General features: G+C 37.7%; 2 protein-coding genes across 9 annotated transcripts in view; one reads left to right on the top strand and one right to left on the bottom strand.

The window, feature by feature from the left end:
- The window catches only part of GPR89A (G protein-coupled receptor 89A), a 42,853-nt gene extending 22,701 nt beyond the window's left edge, over nucleotides 1-20,152 (top strand). Inside the window, exons 8-15 of one of the 2 annotated variants that reach the window (XM_029228416.1) lie at nucleotides 4,354-4,463; nucleotides 6,390-6,478; nucleotides 7,410-7,502; nucleotides 13,851-13,946; nucleotides 15,579-15,668; nucleotides 16,598-16,663; nucleotides 16,803-16,934; nucleotides 19,834-20,152. In XM_029228416.1, the coding sequence (XP_029084249.1) occupies nucleotides 4,354-4,463; nucleotides 6,390-6,478; nucleotides 7,410-7,502; nucleotides 13,851-13,946; nucleotides 15,579-15,668; nucleotides 16,598-16,663; nucleotides 16,803-16,934; nucleotides 19,834-19,860 (703 nt within the window). In that variant the 3' untranslated portion in view covers nucleotides 19,861-20,152. Of the gene's footprint in view, nucleotides 1-4,353; nucleotides 4,464-6,389; nucleotides 6,479-7,409; nucleotides 7,503-13,850; nucleotides 13,947-15,578; nucleotides 15,669-16,597; nucleotides 16,664-16,802; nucleotides 17,473-19,833 lie in introns of those variants that run through there. The other variant, XM_029228415.1, reaches the window with a different exon arrangement.
- PDZK1 (PDZ domain containing 1) overlaps nucleotides 17,625-26,255 on the bottom strand; it is a 42,803-nt gene continuing 34,172 nt past the window's right edge. For all 7 annotated transcript variants that reach the window (XM_029228410.1, XM_029228411.1, XM_029228413.1 and 4 more), the window contains 3 exons: nucleotides 21,137-21,361; nucleotides 20,173-20,463; nucleotides 17,625-18,562 (listed from right to left, as the gene is read on the bottom strand). In XM_029228410.1, coding sequence (XP_029084243.1) covers nucleotides 18,509-18,562; nucleotides 20,173-20,463; nucleotides 21,137-21,361 — 570 coding nt within the window. In that variant the 3' untranslated portion in view covers nucleotides 17,625-18,508. The remainder of the gene's footprint in view (nucleotides 18,563-20,172; nucleotides 20,464-21,136; nucleotides 21,362-26,255) is intronic.

Below are 26,255 nucleotides of genomic sequence, written 5' to 3'. Positions count from 1 at the left end.
AAATTCTTTGTTGACCACTAACCTGCTCAGGCTCAGAGGAAACCACCAGAGAGTCAGGCTAAAGAAAGAGCCGCTAAGAGTTGAAAAGCTGAGCAGAAACGTTAGTTACTGCACACAGTAAGTATGACAGTTTCACATTTCGAGTCCAGGTAAATTAACTGCTTACTAGAACAAAAAAAGAGCAGTCCTCAGAAAAATAAAACAGATTCCAAAGCCACTAAAACATAATATCTACAATGTCAAGTTTTCAATCAGAACTTACTAGACATACAAAGAAACAGAACTGTGCAACCCATATTCAAGATAAAAAGCAACTAATAGACACAACTCCGGGGGGGCCCAGATAACAGATTTAGCAAACAGACTTGAAAACAGCTATTATAAATACATTCAAAGAAATGAAGGAAGCATAATATTAATTAGTGAACAGACAAGGAGTCTCAAAAGAGAAATAGAAACTATATTTTAAAAAAGAAACAAAAGAAAATTCAAACCTGAAAACTACAGTAACTGAAATGAAAATTTTACTATGTAGACTTAGCAGAATTGAGATGGCAGAAGAAAGAATCAGTGAACTTGAAGGCAGATCAATAGAAATTATTCAGTCTGAAGAACAGAGAAATCAAAGATGGAAGAAAAATGAACAAAATCTCAGGATGAAGCAATATCAAGCAGTCTAAATACTTGTAGTTGGAGTCCTAGAAGAGAAAGGGGCCAGAAAAGTACTTGAAAAAATAATGGCCAAAAGCCTTCCAAATTTGGTGGAAAACATTAATTTACAGATCTAAGAGGATTAAGTAGGGGAACCACAAAACTACACCTAGGTTCATATAGTCAAATTGCTAAAAGACAAAGATAAAGAAAAAATCTTGAAAGCATCAAGAGAAAAATGATAAATAGAGGGGAACAACAAAAAAAGTAATGGTTGCTGAACAAGGTTGTAGAATACAAAGTAAACATACAAAAATTAATTGTATTTTTATATTACTAGAAATTAAAAATACAGTACAAATTACAGTCACTCAAAAAAAATGAAATACTTAGGTATAAATCTAACACAACACGTACAGGACTTATATGCTGAAAACTATGAAGTGCCGATGAAAGAAATCAAAGGTCTAAATAGAGAAACATACCGTGTTTAATAGATTGGAAGACTCAACGTAGTAAAGATGTTAATTCTCCCCACATTGATGTACACGTTTAATGTAAGTCATTTCAAAATCCCAGCAAGATTTTTTGTAGATACACACAAAATTATTCTAAAGTTTATATGGAGACACAAAAGTACTAGACACTTTTTCAAAATAGCTAAAACAATTTTGAAAAAGTAAAATGAACAGTATCAGTCTATCTGATTTCAAAACTTATTATACAGCTATAATCAAGGATTATATTGGCAGAGGTATAGACACATAGACCAATGGAGCAGAATAGAGGACTCAGACCAACAGAAAAATGCCCAACTAATTTGTTTACAAATTTGCAAAATCAATTCAGTGGAGGAAAGATGGCCTTTTCAACAAATGGTGCTTGAACAATTGGACATCCATAGATTTTTTTAAATGAATCTCAGTGTAAGTCTCACACCTTATACAAAAATTAATTCAAAATGTAAAACTATAAAACTTGGTAGAAAAATAGGAGAAATATTTGAAATCTAGGGCTACACAAGAGTTCTTAGACTTGGCACCAAAAGCACAATTTATAAAAGGAAAAATTGATAAATTGGACTTCATCAAAATGAAAAAATTTCACTCTGTGAAAAACCCTGCTAAGAGGATGAAAAGAAAACTTACAGACTGGGAGGGAGTATTTGCAAACCACATATCTGAGAAAGAACTAACTTTCACAAGTTAGAGAAAAAAAAAAAAAACAGTCCAGTTAGAAGTTGGGCAAAAGACCTGCACAGACGTTCACTGTACACGTTGTATAAATGGCAATTAAGCACATGAAAAGGCTTTTTAACGTCATTAGCTGTTAGAGAAATGCAATTACAACTATGAGCTATTACTACATACATATTAGAATGACTAAAATAAAAATTAGTGACAACAACAAATGCTAGTAAGGATGCAGAGAAACTGGATCACTCATACATTGCTGGTTAGAATGTGGAATAGTATAGTAACTCTGGAACACGGTTTAGCAGTTTCTTAAAAAAACTAAACATGCAACTATTACACAACATAGCAATTGCATTCCTGGGTACTTTTTCCAGAGGAATGAAGACTTATCTTCACACAAAAATTTGTGCCTTAATGTTTATAGCAGTTTTATTCATAGTAGCCAAAAATGGAAATAATCCAGATATCCTTTAATGGATAAATAGTTAAAGTGTGGTTTATCCATACCACAGAATACTGCTGAGTAATAAGAAGTTATGAACTACTGATAGATGCAACAACCTGTATGAATCTCCAGAAAATTATGCTGAGTAAAAAAGCCAGTTCACAAAGGGTGCATACTGTATGATTCTATTTATATAACATTTTTTAAATGACAAAATGGAAGTGGAAACAGATTCGTGGTTGCCAGGGGTTAAAGAAGGCCTGGGGGTGGGAGGAGGGAAGTGGGCTATACAAGGGCAACATGAGGAATCCTTGTAGTAATGGAAATGTTCTGTATTTTGACTCTATAAGTGTCAGTATCCTGGTTGTGATATTGTACCCACAAGATTTCCATTGGGGAAAGGTGGGGAAAGGGTACATGGTATCTCTGTATTTTTTTTATAACCCCATGTGGATTTACAGTTATCTCAAAAGAAAATGTTTAATTAAAAAAGTAATTGCTGACTTCCAACCAGAAGCAATGGACACCAGAAAATGGCAGAATGGAGTATTTAAACCATAGTAGACATTTTTCAGCTTCTTTACGTGCAAACTACTACCAAGTACATACTTCTTCTAGTGATTACCTCTTTGCCTGTTGTGGGGCCACAATGCAGTGTCTGTCATCTTTACATGTTCAAGAGGTTCCACTCCACAGCCAGTCATTATGTTTATTGTATTATAGACATTGAAACTAAGGACAACAGAAATGCACTTCTGTGCGCCCTATCTCCCTCTGCCTTCCTTTAATTCAGCATGGTAAGTTGATGTAAATGAGTGGGATAGAACCTCTTCCCTTTTGCTCCAGCTTTCCCAACTATGAAAATAGGAAAACTAAGACTTATGAGTCTCGCCAAGTCAAAATCTCCCTAGGTCTGAGCCTCTTCTTGGCTGTTCTACATCTTCCAATAATGCTGAGTTACGGTGCACATGCGTAATTAAAGGAAAACGCAGAAGGAGCTGATACAACTTGGGAGCTATATTCCATTTACTCAGTATCCCGGTAAAGGACATTTTAAGGAGGAAACAATTAAGTCAGTGTGGCTAACACACTTAATATTCTTTATTGTTAATATCATTTTAGCCAATGGCTTAAAGAATTTAGCCCACAAAAATACCATTTGGTATTTGGTACCATTGGTTCCATTTGTATTGGTCCTAACCATGAATACCAATGCTGCTTCTTTATCCTTACCACTTCTATCTTTTGTCATCCTTTTGAGGTTAACCTTGAGTTAAATTTTTCTTTAGTTCTACAACTCTTTTTATTAGACTCATTCTGGTTTACTTCAAGCCTGTAGGCCTTGGCCTATTGTACTCTTCAAGAAGCCATTTATGCATAAATGCTCTATTTTTCCTCACAAGGACCCTATTCTATGTGATGGGCTGGAAAATGCCAGCAGCCACCACTGAAGCGGTAGGTCCTTCCACAGACTGACAGGACAAGAGGAAGGACAAGTTTTCCATTGATTTATTCGGTAGTAGGGGGAGACTGTCATTAAAGGGAGAATGGTGTTTTAGAAGAGGCCAGGTTTATGTGATTTTCCGAGGTTTTTGTTTGTTTGTTTGTTTGTTTTTCTTTTGTCTGCTTTTAAAAAGGAAAGAAAAAAACATTTATTGAGTTCCTACCCTGTACCTGATCCTTTAGCTAGGCATGTTAGCTATTGTTCTATTTTGTTTTTAAATGATAATGGTAATAATTAAATATATTATTTCATTGATCTTCACAATCATCCAGAGATGAGGAAATGAAAACTCTAAGGTCTCACAGTTTCCAAGTTGTAGAGGCAGTCCTCAAATTTATTGCCTACTCCAATTCTGTGCTCCTTCACCTATTCCACATTCCTTCTGGGAGTGTATGCTTTTCCCTCAGTTGTAAGCAGTGGAAAAGTGGGACTCCAGAATTTGAATCCTTCCCTGAACAGCTCAGCAAATGAAAGGAGCAGTTATGAGACTGGAAAGCGGATGAGAATGGAGTACGAGGGTCCATGCTTCCTTGCTGAGGTTTTATATTTTATTTCAGGATGGCAATGACACGGAGGACTATGTTCCAGAAGGGGGAGGTGCATAACAAACCATCAGGATTCTGGGGAATGATAAAGAGTGTTACCACTTCAGCACCAGGAAGTGAAAGTATCCTTTATCCCTCTGCTTGATTCTTTTTCTCAACTCTGGACCAAGGGCAGAAGAAAAAATAGTATTGGGATATTCTCTTCTAAGATACCTGACTGCAACAGAGTTCAGCTGGCCAGGGCTGGGCTTAGGAAATACAATGTGTACAGTCATCTTTCCAACAGCCATAGAAGATCATAAAATAATAAAACCATTGTCTTTGAACTGAAGGGGTCCTAACATGTCAGTCTTTCCATTTTACAGATGAGAAAATAGACCCAGAGAAGTTGTCACACAGTGGCTTGTGGCAAAGATAAGACGAGAACTGTGGTCTGCTCAGTTCTTTCCACTACACTATTGCATTTCCCACCTCTGAAACACCACCGCAAAACAATGCCTCCCCCAGATGGATGGTTTGTATATGAGATTGTAAGGGCCCATTTCTAAAGCAGTCAGTTTTAGAAACAAACAAATTTTAAGCAGCTCTGTATCTCCAGTGACTTTTTGGTTTAAAGAATCAAGGAGATTGGGATAATGGACTTGTCTTGGCCCAGCTGGTTGCAGTGTTAAACTGATTCCCAAATTGAGTAACCAAATCTCTTTGTGGCTACCAGGTTATTAAGCTGGAATTTGGGGTGGGGGACTAGAGGTAAAATAGCATATTCCTGCTTCATTCTCTGACCTGAGGAAGAACAGATTCCCCTGTGCCTCAATTGGAGAAAAAGAATGTAACCTATTCTTGCTATAAATTATGATATATCTTTCTGGTGTGAAATGCAGGTAAGAATTGGAAAAAGAAAAAGAAAAAAAAGTAGGATGACCACAGGAGAGAGAAAAAAAAGATGACTTTAAATTCATTTCTCATCTCCTATTTCCAGCAGAGTGCTAAGGGATAAAATGATGAGCAGAGGATAGCCTCTCTCCTCAAGGACCTTACTGCCTAATCATGGAAGAGCCAAACGTGTAACTCATTAAACCGCATTATTCAGTGGCCTGGACCATGCCAACAGCAGCCAGTACTGAGGAAGGAGCTGATGGGCATTTGCTGATTTGGGTAATAGTGGAAAACTCACAGAGAGGAGGGAGGATTTGGATTAAAGCCAATGCTTCTGTTTTAGAAAGGGCTGTCTTTACTATTTTTATTACTTAAAAATTCATAAAAGCCAAAGTTTAGGTTTAAGCTATCTTAGCAACACTAAGTCAAGTCAAAAAAGTATCGGGATTATTTAAGATCTCTGAATCCTTTCCTAAATGGAGAGGATAATCACACGACCTCACTGAGTTCTTCGAAAGTGGCATAGCGTAATGGAAAGAGCAGGCCTTGGAGTAAGGCAGATCTGCCTTTGCTTCCATGCCTATTAGCTGTGTGACTTTGAGCAAGTTATTTGACTCTCTGAGCTTTACTTTCCTTATCTGCAAAATGGATAATAACACCTATCTCATGGGATTGTTGTAAATAATAGAAGATAATATCTGTAAAGAACTAAAGAAGGTAATGTCTATAAATCCCAGCCTGTATTAGAACTCAGTAAACATTAGTTCCCTTCCCTAACATTGTATTTATTCAGATATTTCAGGAGAAAACTTTGCTATATTATAGGTGTTTTTCTTACTATGTAACCTTTTGAGATTCCAAAGATTACATTTGACTTAATCTAACTAGATAAAGCAAAAATAAACAGAACCATCTCTCTGAGCCACTTGAGCTAGTGAGAAACTGAGTGGTAGGTGTTTGGTCGTGACGCTCTTGATGGAAAAGCTTTTATACACCTGTGTCTGAGGTTGGAAAAGTTGTTCTAAAGTAGTAATGCTGGCTATAAGCAGGAAATTGAAAATATGGGCAGTTCCTAGGACCCACTGTAGAAGAAACCAAAAGCATATGCTTTCTTTATTGCTGTTCCTTGAAACTTCTATGTGATTTAAACCTTGATGCCCATTTTGTGCCAGATCTTACTCTTATTCAACAGGAAGTGGATGCTTTGGAAGAACTAAGCAGGCAGCTTTTCCTGGAAACGGCTGATCTATATGCTACCAAGGTACAGAGCAAGGAAACTGAAGTGTGGTTTTTACTAATATGATTGAAGAGAGAACAAGACTAAATAGCTTTTTAGCATCCTCTATGGCCAAGCCATGTAAGAGGCACCTCATAGCTTCAATATCAGCCATGAAGCACTGATGGCTGCACTCTTTGTGACATTGCTCCTACCAGCAGCAAAACCCTTAATGGAACACTCTCAAAAATAGAAATTAGTGGGATAGTCAGAAGAGGCTTTTAGTCATCTAGGAAGGTGGCACGCACCCCTTCCTACTGATGATCCAGGATCAAGAGGGTAGCTCCTATGGTAGCTCCTCTGTTTTTTGTTCTCTTGCAAGTTAATAATAGTGTAAGAGCAGTAAGACACCAATCTGCCGTGGTCTAGCCCTATTTTAAAGGATCCAGATCAAGAAGGGACCTAACTACAAGAAGTAACTTTCCTTTGGTACACCTAAAATGCAATGTAATTTAAATATGCAAAATCTATTAGTTAAGGTTGTTCAAACTATTTTAATCCTTTTTGAGGATTTCTTCACAGGAATAGCCATGTAGGATAGAGGTAAACATAGGCTTTGAAGACAGATACACCTGAGCCTAACTTCCCTTACTCACTAGCTCTGCAACCTTAAGCAAGTTATTTAACCTCTCTAAGCCTCTGTTTTCTCATCTGTAAAATTAAAGAGAACATATCTCATAAGAGTTGTTATGAAGATTAAAGTAGATAATGCATGTAAGGTGTTTATCCTAATTTCTGGCTTAAAGTAATCATTCAATAAATTTTTCCCACTACTACTATTACTGTTATTTTAATATTATTATCATGTGTGGTTTTAATTCTTAGCCTGAACAGTGATTCATAGAGGCAGGAATTTTGTGGAATATAAATGTAATTTTGCTGAGACTAACCATGTTTTGTGTTTGTTTTCCCTCAGGAGAGAATAGAATACTCCAAAACTTTCAAGGGGAAATATTTTAATTTTCTGGGTTACTTTTTCTCTATTTACTGTGTTTGGAAAATTTTCATGGTAAGTATATTATTTTTAATTGTCAGGATTTAGGTGATTTTCCCTGGTAATGGCAGAGAGAATCATGAATAATTTCTTAGATTATGAAATATATGAAGAGTGAATATTGAAGTTTCTTATTTTACACCCTGCTTTCCATATTACGCATGAGTACGTGATTGTATATAACGCAATTCCTACCTTCAGCTCAGAATAGAAACCACCTGTCCTTTTTAATAATCTGTATATACCCAAAAAAGTAAATTCTAAAACATATTTCTACAGATAAATTCATCTTCTGTGCTTACAGCTCTTATTCGTTTGTGGCTCTCCCTTAATGCTCTATTCTTTATGTGCATTTTATGTACTGCATTATTTGTCTGTACTTGTGACTCATCTGTAGGTATTAATGGATTTCAGTGTGATTATAGAAAAGGCTGATTTGACGTTCTAGTTCGGTGACTTTCCCACTGGGGCTGTGCTTGCACAAAGAGGAGCTTTGTCAGCTTGTTAGTTAATTTTGATCAGTGTAGATGAATGGAGGATTCTGGATTTAACAGATCTAATGTTATAATAAATTGATGCTAATACCCATTCAGATGACATTTTTAAATCTTGATTCATTCAGTGGGAGAGGATAAATGAAGATAGTGTATTCAATTAACTAAGCTACTAAAGGCTTTTCCTGAGATGCAGCCTTTAGGAGAGCATAACATTTTTAACAGCTTTATTGAGATGTAATTGACATTCAACAAACTGTACATATTTAAAGTATACAATTTGGTAAATTTTGATATATATATATATACCTGTGCAACAGTCATCACCACAATCAGGATAGAGAACACATCCATCATCACTTCCAAAAGTTTCCTCAGGCCCCTTTGTAATGCCTCTCTATTACTTTTTTTTTTTTTTTTTTTTTTTTTTTTGCGGTACGCGGGCCTCTCACTGTTGGGGCCTCTCCTGTTGCGGAGCACAGGCTCCAGATGCACAGGCTCAGCGGCCATGGCTCATGGGCCCAGCCGCTCCGCGGCATGTGGGATCTTCCCGGACCGGGGCACGAACCCGTGTGCCCTGCATCGGCAGGCGGACTCTCAACCACTGCACCACCAGGGAAGCCCTCTATTGCTTTTTATTGCTGAGTAGTGTTCCATTGTATGGATGTGCCACAATTTATCTGTTCACCTGCTGATCGATATTTGTTTGTTTTCAATTTGGGGATATTACAATAAAGCTGCTGTGAACATCTATGTACAAGTCTGTATTTGGACATATGCTCTCTTTTCTCTTGGGAGAAAGCATTTAAGTGTAGAATGGCTGTATGTTTGACTTTTGAAGAAACAGCCAAACTTTTCCAAAGAGGTTGCACCATTTTATATTCCCACCTGCAGTGTTTGAGGGTTTCAGTTATTCCACATCCTCACCAACATTGTGTAGTCAGTCTTTTTAATCTTAGATGTTTTAATAAGTATGAGGTGGTATTGAATCATTTTAATTTGCATTTTCCTAATGTCTAATGATGTTGAACAACTTTTTATGTGCCTTTTTGCCACCTGTATATCCTCTCTGGCAATGTATCTATTCAAATTTTTTTGCCAATTTTTTAATTAGGTTGTTTTCTTTTTATTGGGTTTGAGAGTTTTTCAATATAGTCTGGAAGCCTTTTATAAAATATGTGATTTTCAGATATTTTCTCCCAGTCAGTGGCTTGGCTTTTCATTCACTTAGCAGTATCTTTCGAAAACCAGAAATTCTTCACTTTGATGAAGTCCTATTTATCTTTTTTTTTCCTACTATGGATTATGCTTTTGGTGTTGTATCTAAGAAATCTTTGTCTAGGGCTTCCCTGGTGGCGCAGTGGTTGAGAGTCTGCCTGCCGATGCAGGGGACGCGGGTTCGTGCCCTGGTCTGGGAAGATCCCACATGCCACGGAGCGGCTGGGCCCGTGAGCCATGGCCGCTGAGCCTGCATGTCTGGAGCCTGTGCTCCGCAACAGGAGAGGCCGCAACAGTGAGAGGCCCGCATACTGCAAAAAAAAAAAGAAATATTTGTCTAAAGATTTGTCACAAAGATTTTTTTCATATGTTTTCTTCTAGAAATTTTATAGTTTTAGGTTTTACATTTAGGTCTATGATCCATCTTGAGTTAATTTTCTAATATGATATTGGAGTATGGATCCAAGTTCATTTTTTTCATATAGATAGCCAATTGTTCTAGCACCATTTGTTGAAAAGAGTATCCTTTCTCCATTGAGGTGATTTTGCAGTTTTGTCAAAAACTAATTGACCATATGTGTGTGGGTCTGTTTCTGTACTCTCTTTTTTTCTATTGAGATTTATATGTATCTTATATATTTACTTCTGCCCATACCACACTGTCTTGATCAATGAGTTTTCCAATTCATGAGCATGGTACAACTCTTCATTTATTTAGATCTTCTTTAGTTTCTCTCAACAGTGTTTTATAGTTTTTATTACTCTTTTTAAATTTTATTTTATTTATTTATTTTTGGCTGCATTGTGTCTTTGTTGCTGCACACGGGTTTTCTCTAGTTGCGGCAAGCAGGGGCCACTCCTTGTTGCAGTGCACGGGCCTCTCACTGCGGTGGCCTCCCCTGTTGCAGAGCATGGGATCCAGGCCCGCGGGCTTCAGTAGTTGTGGCTCGTGGGCTCTAGAGCACAGGGTCTGTAGTTGTGGCGAACGGGCCCGGCTGCTCCGCAGCATGTGGGATCTTCCCGGGCCAGGGCTTGAATCCGTGTCCCCTGAGTTAGCAGGCGGATTCTCAACCACTGCACCACCAGGGAAGCCCTTATAGTTTTTAGTGTACAAAACTTTCATCAGACTTATCTCTTAAGTATTTAATTTTTTGATGCTATTATAAATGAAAATGTTTTTATAATTTTAATTTCCAAGTGTTACTAGTATATAGATATACAATTGATTCTTGTATATTGATCTTATATTCTGCAACCTCGCTAAACTCCCTTATTATTTCTAGAAGCTCTTTATAAATTTCGTAGGATTTTTCTACATAAACAATTCCATCCTACCTTTCTTCTGATCCTCCTCCCCCAGCCTTACTGCACTGACCAAAGCCTCCAGTTACAGAGTTAAATAGAGCAGTCATCCTGATCTTAGGGGGAAAGCATCCAGTCTTACACCATTAAATATGATGTTAGCTGTCGGTTTTTCCTAGGTGCCCTTTATCAGGCTGAGGAATTTTCTTTTATTCATAGTTTCTTGAGTGTTTTTAATCATGAAAGCATGTTTGATTTTGTCAGATGCTTTTCTGCATCTATTGAGATGATCATACGGTTTTTCTTTTTTAGCCTGCTAATATAGTGTTACATTACTTTTTGAATATTAAACTGACCTTGCATTCCTGCAGTAAACTTTACTTGGCCATGATGTATTATCCTTTTTATATTTTGTTAGATTTAATTTACTAAAATTTTGTTAAGAATTTGTGCATCTATGTTTATGAGGAATACCAGAATGTAGTTTTCTTGTTAATGTCTTTGTTTGGTTTAGGTGTCTAACCTTAGAGAATAAGTTGAGAAGTATTTCTTTCTCTTCTAATTAGCAGAAGAGTTTGCATGGAATTGTTATTATTTCTTTCTTAAATGTTTGGTGGATTTCATCAGCCATCTAGACCTGGAGTTTTCTTTGCAGAGAGTTTTTTAACTACAAATATAATTTTTTTAATATGTATAAAGTTTATTCAGGGTTATCTATTTCTTCTTGAGTGAACTTTTGTACTTGTGTCTTACAAAGAATTTACCCATTTTTATTGAAGTTGTCAAATTTATTGGCATAAGATTGTTCATAGTATTCTCTTATTATCCTTTTAATATTTATAAAGTCTGTAATGATGTCACTTCTCTCATTCTCTTTTTATGTAACAGCTTTATTGAGATATAATTCACATGCAATACAATTCACCCATTTAGTGTACAATTCAATGGTTTTTAATATTCACAAAGTGTGTAACCATCAACACAATCAATTTTTATCACCCCAAAAAGAAATCCCATACTCACTAGCAGTCATTCCCTATTTCTCCCCCAGCCTCAGGCAGCCACTAATCTATTGATACTTTCTGTCTCTATAAATTTCCCTATTCTGGACATTTCATGTAAATAGAATCATACAATGTGATCTTTTGTGATTGGCTTCTTCACAAAATGTTTTCAATGTTCATCTATGTGGTAGCCTCTATCAGTACTTCATTCCTTTTTATGACTGAGTAATATTTATTTCCTTATATGGATATACCACATTAATTTAAATTATCCACTTATCAGTTGATGGACATTTGAGTTGTTTCCACTTTTTGTCCACTGTAAATAATGCTATTGTGAGCATTCATGTATAAGTTTTTATGTGGACAGATGTTTCATTTCTCTTAGGTAGATACCTGTAGGGGTAGAATTGCTGGGTTATATGCTAACTATATGTTTAACCTTCTAATAAACTGCCAAACTACCAGGCTGTTTTCTAAAGCATCTGTACCAATTTACATTCCTGCCAGCAATGTGTGATGGTTGCAATTTCTCCACATCCTCTCCAACACTTATTATCTATCTTTTTAATTATAATAATTTTAGTGGATGTGAATTGATATCTCTCTAATTCTTGATATTGATAATGGGTGTCTTTTCTCTTTTTTTCTGATCAGCCTCGATAGAAGTTTATCAATCTTATTGAACTTTTCAAAGAACCAGCATCTGGGTTAATTGATTTTTCTCTGTTGTTTTTCTGGTTTCTACTATTATTTCTCTTCTGCTTTTTTGGGGTCTTCTTTTTCTAATTTCTTAAAGTGGAAGCTAAGATCATTGGTTTGAAACCTTTTTTTTAATATAGGTGTCTTAATGCTATAAATTTCTTGCTAAGTACTATTTTAGTTGCGTCTCACAAAATGCAACTTTTTTGATGTTTATTTTTATTTTCATTCAGTTCAAAATACTTTCTGATTTCCTTTTTGATTTCTTCTTTGACTTGTGGGTTAGAAGTATGTTATAAAATATTTGGGGATCATCTGAATATCTTTCTGTAATTGCTTTCTAATTTAATTTCATGTGATCTGCGAATATACTTTGAAACTTTTTAAATTTATTGAGACTTGTTTTCTGACCCAGAATATGGCTAACCATGATTAATGTTCTATGTACACTTGAATAGAATGTGTATTCTACTCCTGTTGGGTGTAATGGCTTGCAAGTGTCAATTAGGTTAAGTTGGTTGATAGTATTGTTAAAGTTTTCTGTACTCTTACTGATTTTCTGACTACTTAATTACTAAGAGAGGGGTGTTGAAATTTCCACCTATTGTTGTGGATTTGCCTTTTTTTAAATTCTATCACTTTTTTGCTTCATGTATGTCATGTAGGGTCATTATGTGCCCCTTGTTGAAATGATTCTTTTATTCTTATGAAATGACCCTTTTATTTTTTGCTATGAAATCTACTTTGTCTCATATTAATATAGACATTCCAGCTTTCTTTTGATTAGCGTTAGCATAATGTATCTTTTTCCATACTTTTACTTTTAACATATTTGTATCTTTTAAAGTGGGTTTCTTGTAAGCAACTTGCTTTTTTATCTAATCTGGTGCTCTCTGCCATTTAATTGTCATATTTGGACCAGGAGTCAGCCATCTATAGCCCACAGGCCAAATCCAGCCACCACGTGCTTTTACTTTAAAAGTTTTATTGGAACACAGCCAAGCCCATTTATCTACATATTGTCTGTAGCTACAGTTATATGACAGTGGCAGAGTCTGCCAACCCCTGGTTTAGACCATTTATATTTAATGTGATTATTGATATGGTTGAGTTTAAAACAACCATGTTGCTGTATGTTTTTATTCATCTCGTGTGTTCTTTTTTCCCCTTTTTCCTTTTTTTCTTCCTTCTTTTGGATTAATTGGGTATTTTTCGTAATTCCATTTGATCTTCTTTGTTGGCTTGTCAGCTATAACTCTATTTTTGTTGTTTTAGTGATTGCTATTAGAGCTGTCAGAAAATAACCACAGGGAATTACCCTGGAATTCCTTGATTCTCTTACCCTAAGCTCGTCTACCAAAATGTTTCCTTGCTGGATCCTATTAAATTAATTTGTATATGTCATAGCCTTATTCCCCTTTAGACTCTACAGAAAAGAAAGATAGTGTAGATAGGGACTTTTGTTTGCCTATGTGTGAATAGCCAAAATAGATTTCTTATATATGATTTAGATTGAGAGTAGAATTGCATTTTTAGGAATATCTACCTGTAAGGTACATTTGGTGATTAATTCATTATTTTGAATCATTTTTTTAAATGGTGATTATTGAGATACTCTAATGTAAAGGTCTGTGTCTCTGCAGGCAACCATTAATATCGTTTTTGACCGAGTTGGGAAAACTGATCCAGTCACAAGAGGCATTGAGATCACTGTGAATTATCTGGGGATCCAATTTGATGTAAGAGTTGTATCAAAATCCTTATTTCTTATGTTTCTTTCTATTTTATCTGCTCTAAATAACAATTCTTTAGATTCTAACTCCTTATTCTAGGTACTTGCTTCTGCTTTCATTCTTCTCACTCTCCTCTATGTTTTGGCATATTCCTATGGCAAATTCATAAAGGGCATAAAACCATAAGTAACGACTGGCAATTATTATTGTCATGGATAGTGATTATCTCTGTAGTTCCTCCTCTTCTTCTCTAGCAGCTACCACTCACCAGCTTCTCCGTAACAAATATTCAAATACTTCTTTCTGTGATACTTGATGACATCTTCAAACGTAACTCACCTTTGATTCCTCTGGTAGAAAATTAAATACTAATTAGTGTTTTCGTGTTAGAACTGAAATGATTTCTGCTATAAAAAATTAACCGTATCAATTAATTCATGTGGGTTTTGAGCTAAAAGTGTTAACTGTCACCTGTGCACAAAGGTTTTTTTAATCATCTTTCTACGTGTTTTATAATACTACTGTTATTAAACACATTCTTGTCCCAATTTAAGTTTAATGTCTTTATTTGTAGAATAGTATATTTTCCAGGTATATATATAGCCAGTGATTCTAGCTGATTAGCACTTTGATAATAAGACCAATGTCATGTTCTTAGTCCCTATGAGTGCCATTTAGCTGTGCTATGATCCTGGCCACAGACTGCATGCTACCCCCAGCCAGCCATCTCAGCTGGACATGCCCCTCATAGCTGGATAAAATGAAAATACACCAGAGCAAATTGAGCGCCAGTCCTTGAGAAACAGCTCAAAGCACACATTTTTTTGATGATAGATCAATAGTGTATCCTTTTTCATGTGAAGGAGCATGGCATCTTTCCTTCAAGTAGTGTATAAATTATACGGTAAAGTATGCTTCACTCTTTATTCACATGTGTTTTCCTCTTTTACACTTTTTTACTGGGGTGAGTTTTTAGAAATGCCCTTATCAGTGCTTTGAGGCTAGCTGCTGTGTGTGTATATGTATTCCATCTATAACTCATCTATATACGTACTTCACATTTCATAATTCTGAATAACATCTCTTAGATGTTAGCAATGCAGCTCCCCCTCAGATGCTTTTCAGCCCTGAATCAAGCACAGGGTATCACAGCTGCCTCTCACTCTGAAGCAATCCAAGAGGAGAAGAAAGTATCATCATGTGATTCAGATGAAGGTCAGCTATTTCCTAGACTATAGCTGAGAATGTCTACATATTCTTTTATTATAAGAAGAAAAGTTTCTTATAGTTTTGGGTGATCAGAGAACTGTCATTCAGATATTAAAATTATCAGGCTGCTATTTAGTTTCCTTTTAATTCATGCTTTTCACTTGAAGCTGTGTTATTAGCTTTGTGTTTCTTCTGGTTATTAGAGTTATTTTCATCACTTCATTGCACTTGCTTTCTTCTGTCCTTAAGTTTTAAGTCTGCTAGTTAAGATATCCACTGCAGTCTTCCTGTACATGTTTTCGCTGCCACTTACTTGCTAATGAAGTTCCCTCTCACAGCTACATAAGTGATAAGAATGCATTTTCTTAGCTTTCCCATCTCTCTGAACAGAGATTTAACAAATATTTTTCCTTCCTATTGTGTTGACAGGTGAAGTTCTGGTCCCAGCACATTTCCTTCATTCTGGTTGGAATAATCATTGTCACGTCTATCAGAGGACTGCTGATCACTCTTACCAAGGTAGGTTGTATCACAGAGTTTAAAAGTACTAATTTAATTACATGTGGCACTGTGAGATGATTTTACCTAATTAACATTTCTGCCTTCTGAGATCTTAAACAACAGTCGCAAATATTTAAAAGACATACAACAGCGTAAAAGAAAAAGTTAAACTAATACATGAGTTGATGATGATGTATTTACATCATACACCAATCAGATAAGTACAGTTAGTTACCAAAGGTCATAGAATGAGGTCACAGTCTGTTTCATTCACTGATATGTCACCAACATCTAGAACAGAACGTGGCACATGGTAGGTGCTGAGCAGGTATTTGGAATGAATAAATGAGATAGTATTTGAGGGTAGAAGAATAACTGTGAGAGTTGCTTGTAAGGAGGATATGGAAGTAGGAGAAGCAGAATGTTCAGCTGTTTTCTGATCAGCATAGGAAGGCTTCATGGAGCTGGAAGGTAAATCCTCTCTGTCAGAAGAGGTAAGGATTTCAAAACCCAAGAATTGTTCGAATGAAAGGAGAGAAGAGGTTGGGAGGGAAGAAGGGATCACCAAGCATCTAGCACAGTTTTAGGAAGAGCTCAGGAGCCTAGTAACAATTTCAAGGGCTTGGAGTGGCCTGGAGTAATTTGTTTTAATGATTTATAATGATGTTAAAATCATATGTATCACATAGTTTCTGATAAGGTGGAATCCTTTCATGTTATAATACCTAAAACCACCAACTTACCCATATGGGAAAAGTATAACTGGATCCTTTTGGGGCAGTCTATTTAAATATCTTATTTATAGCCTTAATCATATGAATGGTTCTATACAGGATTGTGGCATGGAAGAGACATTTTCAATTAAATGTTAACTGTAGTACTTAATGTTTTTGACACAGGAATCTAGCAGTACTATATAAATTCATCTCTCCTCCCTTTCTTGACAGTTCTTTTATGCCATATCCAGCAGTAAGTCCTCCAATGTCATTGTCCTGCTATTAGCACAGATAATGGTAAGTTTAATGAACTAGCTTTATGCGCACAGCTGTAAAATGCCAGAAATGTGCTCCATACTTTTAAATATTTTAACAATGTCCTGGGACTTGTCTGTCACTACATTCAGAGGGACTTCTTGATTAATCTGACTTGCAGGGCATGTACTTCGTCTCCTCTGTGCTGCTGATCCGAATGAGCATGCCTCTGGAGTACCGCACCATAGTCACCGAGGTCCTTGGAGAGCTACAGTTCAACTTCTATCACCGTTGGTTTGATGTCATCTTCCTGGTCAGTGCTCTCTCCAGCATACTCTTCCTCTATTTGGCCCACAAACAGGCACCAGAGAAGCATATGACACCTTGAACTCATGCCTATTATAGACTGCTACAGGCCAGTGGTGTCAGAATTTGGATATAAGAGGGAAAAAATGGAGGGGACCGGGGCCTAACATTTTTTAAACAAAAAAAATGTTGTGGTAGCATATTCTACCTCCAGCTTACACCTGCCTCCTCAGATGGTACTGTAATCATGAGTACATCAGCTACTCATGATCACAGAAATGAGAGAAGTAACTCAAGCTAGTACTCAGCCAAGAGCGCCCTGTTTGGGTTTGAGGCTGGTGCAGTATGCTGGGTGGTGGGACTGGACAGAGCCAAGAAACTAAGGGGAGAAAATACACTGGAATTCTGGGCTAAGAGAGATCTAAGGTAGCTGGGCCAAACACATGGGCCAAACACATGAGATTCTGTTCAAGTCAAGGATCACATGGAGAAGGTTATAACGTTCCCTTGAGGTTGACTATCATTAAAATCAGAGATTGTTAACACTTTGGACTTAGCATTATTTTATCGAGGATAGCTTGGTTAAAAAGTTATGCTTGTGTGATCTAATATGAATTGGCATCCCACCCTTACTCCCCAGACCCTGTCCCCTTAAAATAACCAAGAGGTTATCTGTCCTGGGGAAGGAGTGGTATGCAACTGAACTAGAGTCTACCAAGAGAGACTTCAAAGTATGTCATTTTTCTTGATTTCCTTTCAACTTATTATTTAAAAGTGAATTACTCTAAATTCAAGTCAGTGATGATATCTCATTTTTTCTTTTCATCTGCCCCTCGTGCTGTGGGGTAAAACAATGAATAACTGTTAACTGGAATAAGTCACTTTCCTATCCTACGACTCAATTTCTTCATCTGTAAAAGGAAGCTGTTGGAAAATTTGTAGAACACTCAGATATGCAATTTAAGAAAATCCTGAATTTTATTACCAGGAAGTCTCTTTTTATTACTAAGATCTTATTCTGAGTTTTATTGTGTTTTGGGTTTCTAGAGGCAACATGAAGGTTAAAGCATAAAAAGTTTACCAAAAACAAATAAAAAGTTTATTAAGGTTACATCAGCTAACAGGCAAAATTTAAGCATACTCAAAAGGCATTTTTAATGGCATTTATTTTAGCAACAACAACATTCTTACAAAGGATAATTTTAATAGGCTTATCTGCTCAGGTACTTTAATTAGCAGTTCTCACACATACAAATTTATAAATCATCTTTGGTGCTCTAGGAACCTACAGAAGAGATAACAGCATACAGAGAAATGTAGTTAAGTTGAAGCTTGAAAGAAATCAAATGAAAAGTATCTGGCTCCTGCCTTAACTTTTCCTAAGTTGACCATAAATAAGCTATCTGCAGTAGCCGCCCCTAAAACAGATGACAACAGAAGACAATCACACATTGACAAACTGGTTTCCAGAGGAGTTCTTCTCTAACAGAGACAGTAAACCGGTGGTAGCTCATTCCTTAGGAAAGGATTCCTATTAAATACCCAGAAACAGCTATCAGCCAAAGCTATTGCTTGTTCTCATCACATCTCTGTATCTTCAGAATTGGAAGAAGAATGAGAGGCTGTACTGTGGGCCTGTTCAAAAGAAAACAAAGGATCTATAAGTGGTAAGAGTGTGAACATCAGGAGATGGATGATCTACTCTAGAGTTGCATGACTTAAATCAGGGAGTAGAGTCACTCACTAGAAGCCAGGTGACCTGAATTCTATACTTGGCTTTGTTTCCAGTTTGCTGTTTGACACTAACATACTTCTTAATGTCCATATATATATAATTTCTTTTCTATAAAGTTAGCATAGTACTATAATGACTTCCTATAGAGTTATTATAGAATTTTTTAAAGACACCTAGAATACAAGGTCAATGGCTATCATGTATGCTATGGTCTGCAAGTCTGTACCTCCCTAAAATGGGTAAGTTGAAATCCTGTTCCCCAGGGTGATGTTATTAGGAGGTAGGGCCTTTGGGAGGTGATTAGGTCATGAGGGTAGATCTCTCATGATTGAGATTAGTGCCCTCATAAAAGAGGCCTCCCGGAACTCCACATCCCCTTCTTCCATGTGAAGGCGTGGCCAAAGTCAGCAGTCTGCAACCTGGAAGAAGTCCTTCACCAGACACTGAATCTGTCAGTGCCGTGATCTTGGACTTCCCAGCCTCGAGAACTGTGAGAAATAAATGTTTGTTGTTTATAAGCCAACCTGTCTATGCTATTTTGTTTAGCAGCCCAAACAGACTAAGACAGCATGTATTCATTAAAAATGAGTATTTGTTGGGCTTCCCTGGTGGTGCAGTGGTTGCGAGTCCGCCTGCCGATACAGGGGACACGGGTTCGTGCCCCGGTCCGGGAAGATCCCACATGCCGCAGAGCGGCTGGGCCCGTGAGCCATGGCCACTGAGCCTGCGCATCTGGAGCCTGTGCTCTGCAAGTGGCCACGTACCACAAAAAAAAAAAACAAAAAAACCCAAAAAATGAGTATTTGTTTTTTATATTACCAATCAATAGAAATAATGTAACAGAAAGAATATAAAACTTTTAGAGTCTTGGCTTTGCCATACATTTTCTTTATGAACTTAGGTCAGTTTACTTTTGGACCTCAAGTTCACCTGTGAAAAGAAATTGAGACTTACCAAGGAATTTATCTAATCCAAATACATACGGAATAATGCTTACCCTTCCCCAGTAATAAAACTTGAATATCTGCCAATTATTTTAAAAACAATACTGTCACTAACCACCACCATTCATTTTCATGCTTACCATGAAGCAGGCACTGCTCAAAGCACTTTAACAGTCTTAATTAATATAATCCTGATAACAATCTGACAAATTATCCTTGTTTTATAGGTGGGGAAACTGAGGCACGGAGAATAAATCCATTTACCCAAGGCTGATAAATGGTAGATCCAGAATTTGTACATAAATAGTCTGATTCAGTTTCTTCTGGTGGTTCCCATTATAATTTTGATAAGTTACCATCAACTCCATGCTATGAAAAATAAGATGTTCGCTGTTCTTATACCATCTCCTCTCTGCCACGATAAATAAATTTGCTAGTTCTCTTTACGCTGTCATTTTCTAGTATTTTAGGAAATCTGTGGTAAACATAGACACATGGTGCACTTATTAAGGACTTTACCAGACTCTGGTTAGTTAGATCAGTAAAAGAAATGCATCACCACTCACTCGTTCTTTTGCCGTGTGCGAGTCTTGCTCTGCTTCCTCCGGTGTTCCTTCTTCAGGATCAGGGGTGTCATCCAGTGGATTAGCCATGGAGGAAACGATAGGGATTTTCTTAGCCTGGAAATAATCATAGGCCTTCTTTCCACAGACTAAGAGTATGACATTCTTGCCACTGCTCTGGATTCTGTCCACCACCTTCTCATAGGGCTCATCCAGGACGTTCACTCCATTCACTTCAATGATGACATCCTCATCCTCTAGCCCAGCCAGGTCAGCAGGGCCACCCTTCTGTACCTGTGGGCAGAGGTTCTGAGTTATCACTTCCAAACACAGATAACAGAATGTTCGACTAGCTATTCTTCAGAGGAGAGATGAGGACATTGAGAATTTATTCTTAATCATGTTATTATTTCTCCTTGAGGTAGAGAAGTTGAGAATGGTGCTCTATTGCTTTTCTCCTTATGAAAGCTACAACTTCTGTGCTCAGATGAGTAGTGTCACAGTGGTTGAATATCATATGTCTTCTGGGTTGAAGGCATTAGATTTCATAGGTCTGCCTTCTTTGTTCCCAACCTGAGAGCTGTAGAGATAGCCGCCTCACTGTCAGTCCCTGCAGGGTAGGGGCATTCTGCCAAATGCACAGAAGCAAACAAGTATCACTCCCAGAATCATTAGTGACGGTCACCACAGTCATGTCAACTCACTCTGTTTACAGTATTTGATTTGAAAGTATCTATAGAGACAATTAGGTGGAACAGATGTTTAAGAAATGAAAGATGTGAGCTTAGGATGTACTAGTACCTATCTTAAAGGGTACAAGACCATAACAGCATTTATTTGAGCCCATGTGAGACCCTCAGTGTAAGCCTTCAATGTAACCTTTTTAGTGAGCCATCAGTGAGTGGGAGAAACTGGGACTCTCCTAATTGTGACTGTTTGTTGGGCTGCCGGAACCAGATCACCATACCTCTTTGACGAATGAGCCTGGCTGACCCCGAATCGCATTTAAGTGAAAGCCATAGCCATCTTCACCTTTGACCAGCCTGCAGAGTTTAGGCTTATGATCTGCTACTTCCTCTGTAGTATCTGGGCTTGAGACCTCCAGAGGGGCAGGAGTAGGAACTGGAGCCTCCTTGACAGACCCATTAGGCAGTTCTTGATTTTGATAGTAGAGTAATGGAGAAAAGCCAGCCTTTTGAAAATAAAGGGAAAAAAAACCCATTAATTGTAAGTATGGGAAGTTACACTTTATTAAATGTGCTGGTTTAATTTATAAGGTATCCTCCATGTTCCACTCCTCTTCCAGATACATCTGGCTGTGGGCTGTAAAATTTCTCTACTACCCCAAACAGAAAAGGTATAAAGGAAGATTGAGCTTGGTTATAGAGTAATGAGTGTAAACACGTGAAAATAAATGTAAATATATATAAAATAAAAGCAGTATAGAATGTTGTACAAGGATCCAAAAATAAGTCTAACAGAACTGCCAGTTTATTCTGATTCCATGATAGTGAGCGAGTCACTGAACAAACCATAGGCAATCTCCCTGTTAGGAGATTATAGACATTGAGTGACTTGCCCAGTACCTCATGCAGAGCAGGTTCACCTGGCCCTTCCCCTTCAATAAGATGGTCTTCAGAACTCTTCAGAGCTCCTTAAACACATTAGAGAAAGTGAAACATGAGACATTATTTTTACCACTATTTGAATTACACGCAGTAATTAATTGAGGGAGCGGGTAGAGGAGGTTGGCAATCATGTGATCACATATGGTAACAAAAGCCAATTCCAACCATTTGCTACTTGCTTCTCCCCCTCCCCCTCCAGTCCTGTATCTGCTGTACTCAATTTATTTTACTATTTATTATTGTAACCATTAGCTGACACTTCTGTTAAGCCAGACTCCTCACTATCTTTAAATACTTCTAATCCATCTCAACTCCCAGACCATCCATGTGAAGAAGGCAGTGATGGTCTCAAATATAAAAGAGGCAGAGAACAGGAAACATATGACTGGTTTGTGTTACAGAATGAAGAGTTTAGCTGAGTGTGGGTTTTAGTTGAGAGAATTAAAAGGGTATATTTGGGTATAGTAAGATCTTGGATCAGTAGTTAAATTATTGCCCACAAGCATCCAGGACATTTGTTAGGCAATGAGTAGAAAATCAAGCAATTGAAGGTGAGTACATGTGCTCTGCCCCAAATCATACTGTTTAGCAACCTGGATAAAACTGGATTTGGGGTCCTGGTATCATCTGTCTTACTAACCCCAAGACCACATCTTCCTTTCTTACCAAGAGAAGCACCAGCACAGAACCTGCTAGTTACCTAATTCAGCTAACTTCAGACCTTTCAATGATATACTTGCAAATCTTCCCACATTTCTTTCTCTTTAAAATGTGGAAAATTGGAGGCTTCCCTGGTGGCACAGTGGTTAAGAATCTGCCTGCCAATGCAGGGGACACGGGTTCAAGCTCTGGTCCAGGAAGATCCCACATGCTGCGGAGCAACTAAGCCCGTGCGCCACAACTACTGAGCCCTTGTGCCACGACTACTGAAGCCCACGTGCCTAGAGCCCGTGCTCTGCAACAAGAGAAGCCACCGCAATGAGAAGCCCATGCCCGACAGCAAAGAGTATCCCTGCTGGCCACAACTAGAGAAAGCCCACGTGCACCAATGAAGACCCAATGCAACCAAAAATAAAAATAAGTAAATAAATTTATAATTTAAAAAAATGTGGAAAATTGGGACTACCCTGGTGGCACAGTGGTTAAGAATCCACCTGCCAAATAGAACTACCATATGACCCAGCAATCCCACTACTGGGCATATACCCTGAGAAAACCATAATTCAAAAAGAGTCATGTACCAAAATGTTCATTGCAGCTCTATTTACAATAGCCAGGAGATGGAAACAACCTAAGTGTCCATCATCGGATGAATGGATAAAGAAGATGTGGCACATATATACAATGGAATATTACTCAGCCATAAAAAGAAACGAAATTGAGCTATTTGTAATGAGGTGGATGGACATAGAGTCTGTCATACAGAGTGAAGTAAGTCAGAAAGAGAAAGACAAATACCGTATGCTAACACATATATGGAATTTAAGGAAAAGTCATGAAGAACCTAGGGGTAAGACAGGAATAAAGACACAGACCTACTAGAGAATGGACTTGAGGATATGGGGAGGGGGAAGGGTAAGCTGTAACAAAGTGAGAGAGTGACATGGACATATATACACTACCAAATGTAAAATAGACAGCTAGTGGGAAGCAGCTGTATAGCACAGGGAGATCAGCTTCGTGCTTTGTGACCACCTAGAGGGGTGGGATAGGGAGTGTGGGAGGGAGGGAGAGGCAAGAGGGAAGAGATATGGGAACATATGTATATGTATAACTGATTCACTTTGTTATAAAGCAGAAACTAACACACCATTGTAAAGCAATTATACTCCAATAAAGATGTAAAAAAAAAAAAAAGAATCCGCCTGCCAATGCAGGGGACATAGGTTCAATCCCTGGTCCAGGAAGATCCCACATGCCGTGGAACAACTAAGCCCATGCGCCACAACTACAGAGCCTGCCTTCTAGAGCCCGCAAGCCACAACTACTGAAGCCCATGTGCTTACAGCCCGTGCTCTGCAACAAGAGAATCCACCGCAATGAGAAGCCTGCGCACCACAATGAAGAGTAGCCCCCGCTCGCTGCAGCTATAGAAAGCCCGTGCACAGCAACAAAGACCCAATGCAGCCAAAGATAAATTTAAAAAATAAAATAGAATGTGGAAAATTGTCAAAGTGACTCATCACCTGCAAAAGTACCACTGATGTCACTACCCAAACAAGCAAATCAACTGTATCTGACAGTAGCAGCTAATCTTGAGGCAGAGGACAGTAACATTAAACACTTAATGAGTTTTTACTCCTTCTTCACTCAAATATTTGGGTGTCTAGTATGTTCCAGGAACTGTTTTAGGTGTTTGTTTTATTCACTGATATATATCAAAGATCCAACCACCTCCCACCTACCCATCTATGGAACTTACTTTGGGGTGGAGGCGGTAGTGAAGACGGAGGAAGAAGATGGCAACAAGCATCTTTTTAGGTCCAATTTCTCTCATATTAACCAAAACATTAAAATTATAGTTCAGTCATGCTGTCATAAGTTTAAGAGGCATTGACAAGGACTTGATGCCAGAATTCCCTTTACAACAGCTACAGCAGTGACCTGACTTCTGCTTGATTTTTTCCACCAACTGGGAGCTCCCTGCTCTGCAGAGCTTGTTCCTGGCAGCTTCAGTTGTCCTTAAGCCAAAAGCTAGCTCCCTGTGCCTTCTCTATTTGGTCAAGCTGTGCCCCATAGAACACCTCAAAAATAAGTCTACTTCCTGCACATAATAGCCTTCCAAATTCATTAGATAGATTAGATAGATAGATAGATAGATAACATTTTTTAAATCCATTCATCTGTCAGTGGACACTTGGGTTGATTACATCTTTTGGCGATTGTGACTTAATTTGTGGCCTAACATATTGTCTATTCTGGAGAATATCCCTTGTGCACTTGAGAAGAATGTGTATTCTGTTGTTGGATAGAGTGTATGTCTGTTAGATCTAGCTGGTTTGTGTTGTTCAAGTCCTCTAGTTCCTTACTTCTGTCTGGTTATTCTATCCAGTATTGAGAGTGGGATATTGAAGTCTCCAACTATTATTGTAGAACTGTACTTCTCTTTTCAATTTTGTCAATTTTTGCTTCATACATTTTCCCAGCTTTAATGAATTATAATTGACAAATTGTATATATTCAAGGTGTACACATGATGATTTGCTAGACATATACATTGTGAAATGGTTACCACAATCAAGTTAAATTAACACATCCATCACCTTACATAGTTACCATTTAGCCTTTCAAATTCTTGAAGATGTTCTTTCTTCCCCAAAGTCTATGCTTATTCAAGCTAAATATTCACGTAGGGTCTTACGAAACCTCTGCCCTGGTTACCTTTCTTGACATTGGCCTTAAAGTGAGGTTCTCAGAACTGGATACAATGTTGATTTAACAAACATTTATATGTGCCAGGCATTATTCTGAATGCTCCAAATATTAACTCATTTAACACTCATAACCACCCTTCACTGTAGCTACGCCCATTTTGCAACGAAAGAAACAGGCACAGGGAGGGTAACTTACCCAAGATTACATTACTGGTAATTTCAGGTATAGTCTGACCAACTCAGTACAGTAATACTACCATCTCCAGAAGCTAAGTGTCAATTAATGTAACCTTAAGTTGCATTTTTTGGATAGGGGCAGTGTCATCAAGACAAGTGTCTTGAAGTATCTAATCAAAATGTTGTGCTGGGAGGGATTATGGCATAATAAAACCTGCATTCACACACCGGCTTCAGTCTGCTAAGCTGTGTGACTTTCGCCAATCATCACTTAGTCTAAGTTCCATTTTTTTCATCTAAAAAGGAAGCTAGTACTACCACCACCTCTCATAATATTCCTCCCTCTATATCACTTATACACCTTTGGATGCTTCTATTATTGCATATCACATAGAACAAGTTCATCTTTGTTCATTTTTGTGACCAACACCCAGCAAGGCAGATGGTGCCTTAGGAGGCCCCCAAATGTCTGCTAAGCTAGAGTGAACCTCAGTTCTTGTGACAAAACTGTTATAAAAACCTTAAAATGTGCAGATAATAGCTGTTGTGATCAGAGGAAATAAGGTTAGTTTGACACCAGTTGGTCTTGGTGAATCTGTGTTTCTACTCCCTTGCTAAGGGCTTATAAACTGTTTAATAATCCTTTTTAGGCTTTTACACGGGATTGATAGAATGTATTGGTCTATAGTTTAAAATCCAATTATTCCCTATTTGGGAAAGTTAGGGCTACATCTGCTTATTTCCAGGCTATTGTTCATAGGTTTTTCCCAGGTCACCAAGAGAGATTCTGCAGTTATATTTGCAAATTCTTTCAAAATCTTGAATCTAAGGACTTAAAACTCATGTACCAATCACTTGGCATTCTCTTATCTCTACCAATCTGAGCTTCAGTGCAGCCTTTATGATG

This window comes from Monodon monoceros, unplaced genomic scaffold, assembly GCF_005190385.1.
Source record: "Monodon monoceros isolate NGI ecotype Baffin Bay Population unplaced genomic scaffold, NGI_Narwhal_1 Super_Scaffold_18, whole genome shotgun sequence".
NCBI classification, from domain to species: domain Eukaryota; kingdom Metazoa; phylum Chordata; class Mammalia; order Artiodactyla; family Monodontidae; genus Monodon; species Monodon monoceros.
This window is presented reverse-complemented; position numbering and strand designations above follow the sequence as displayed.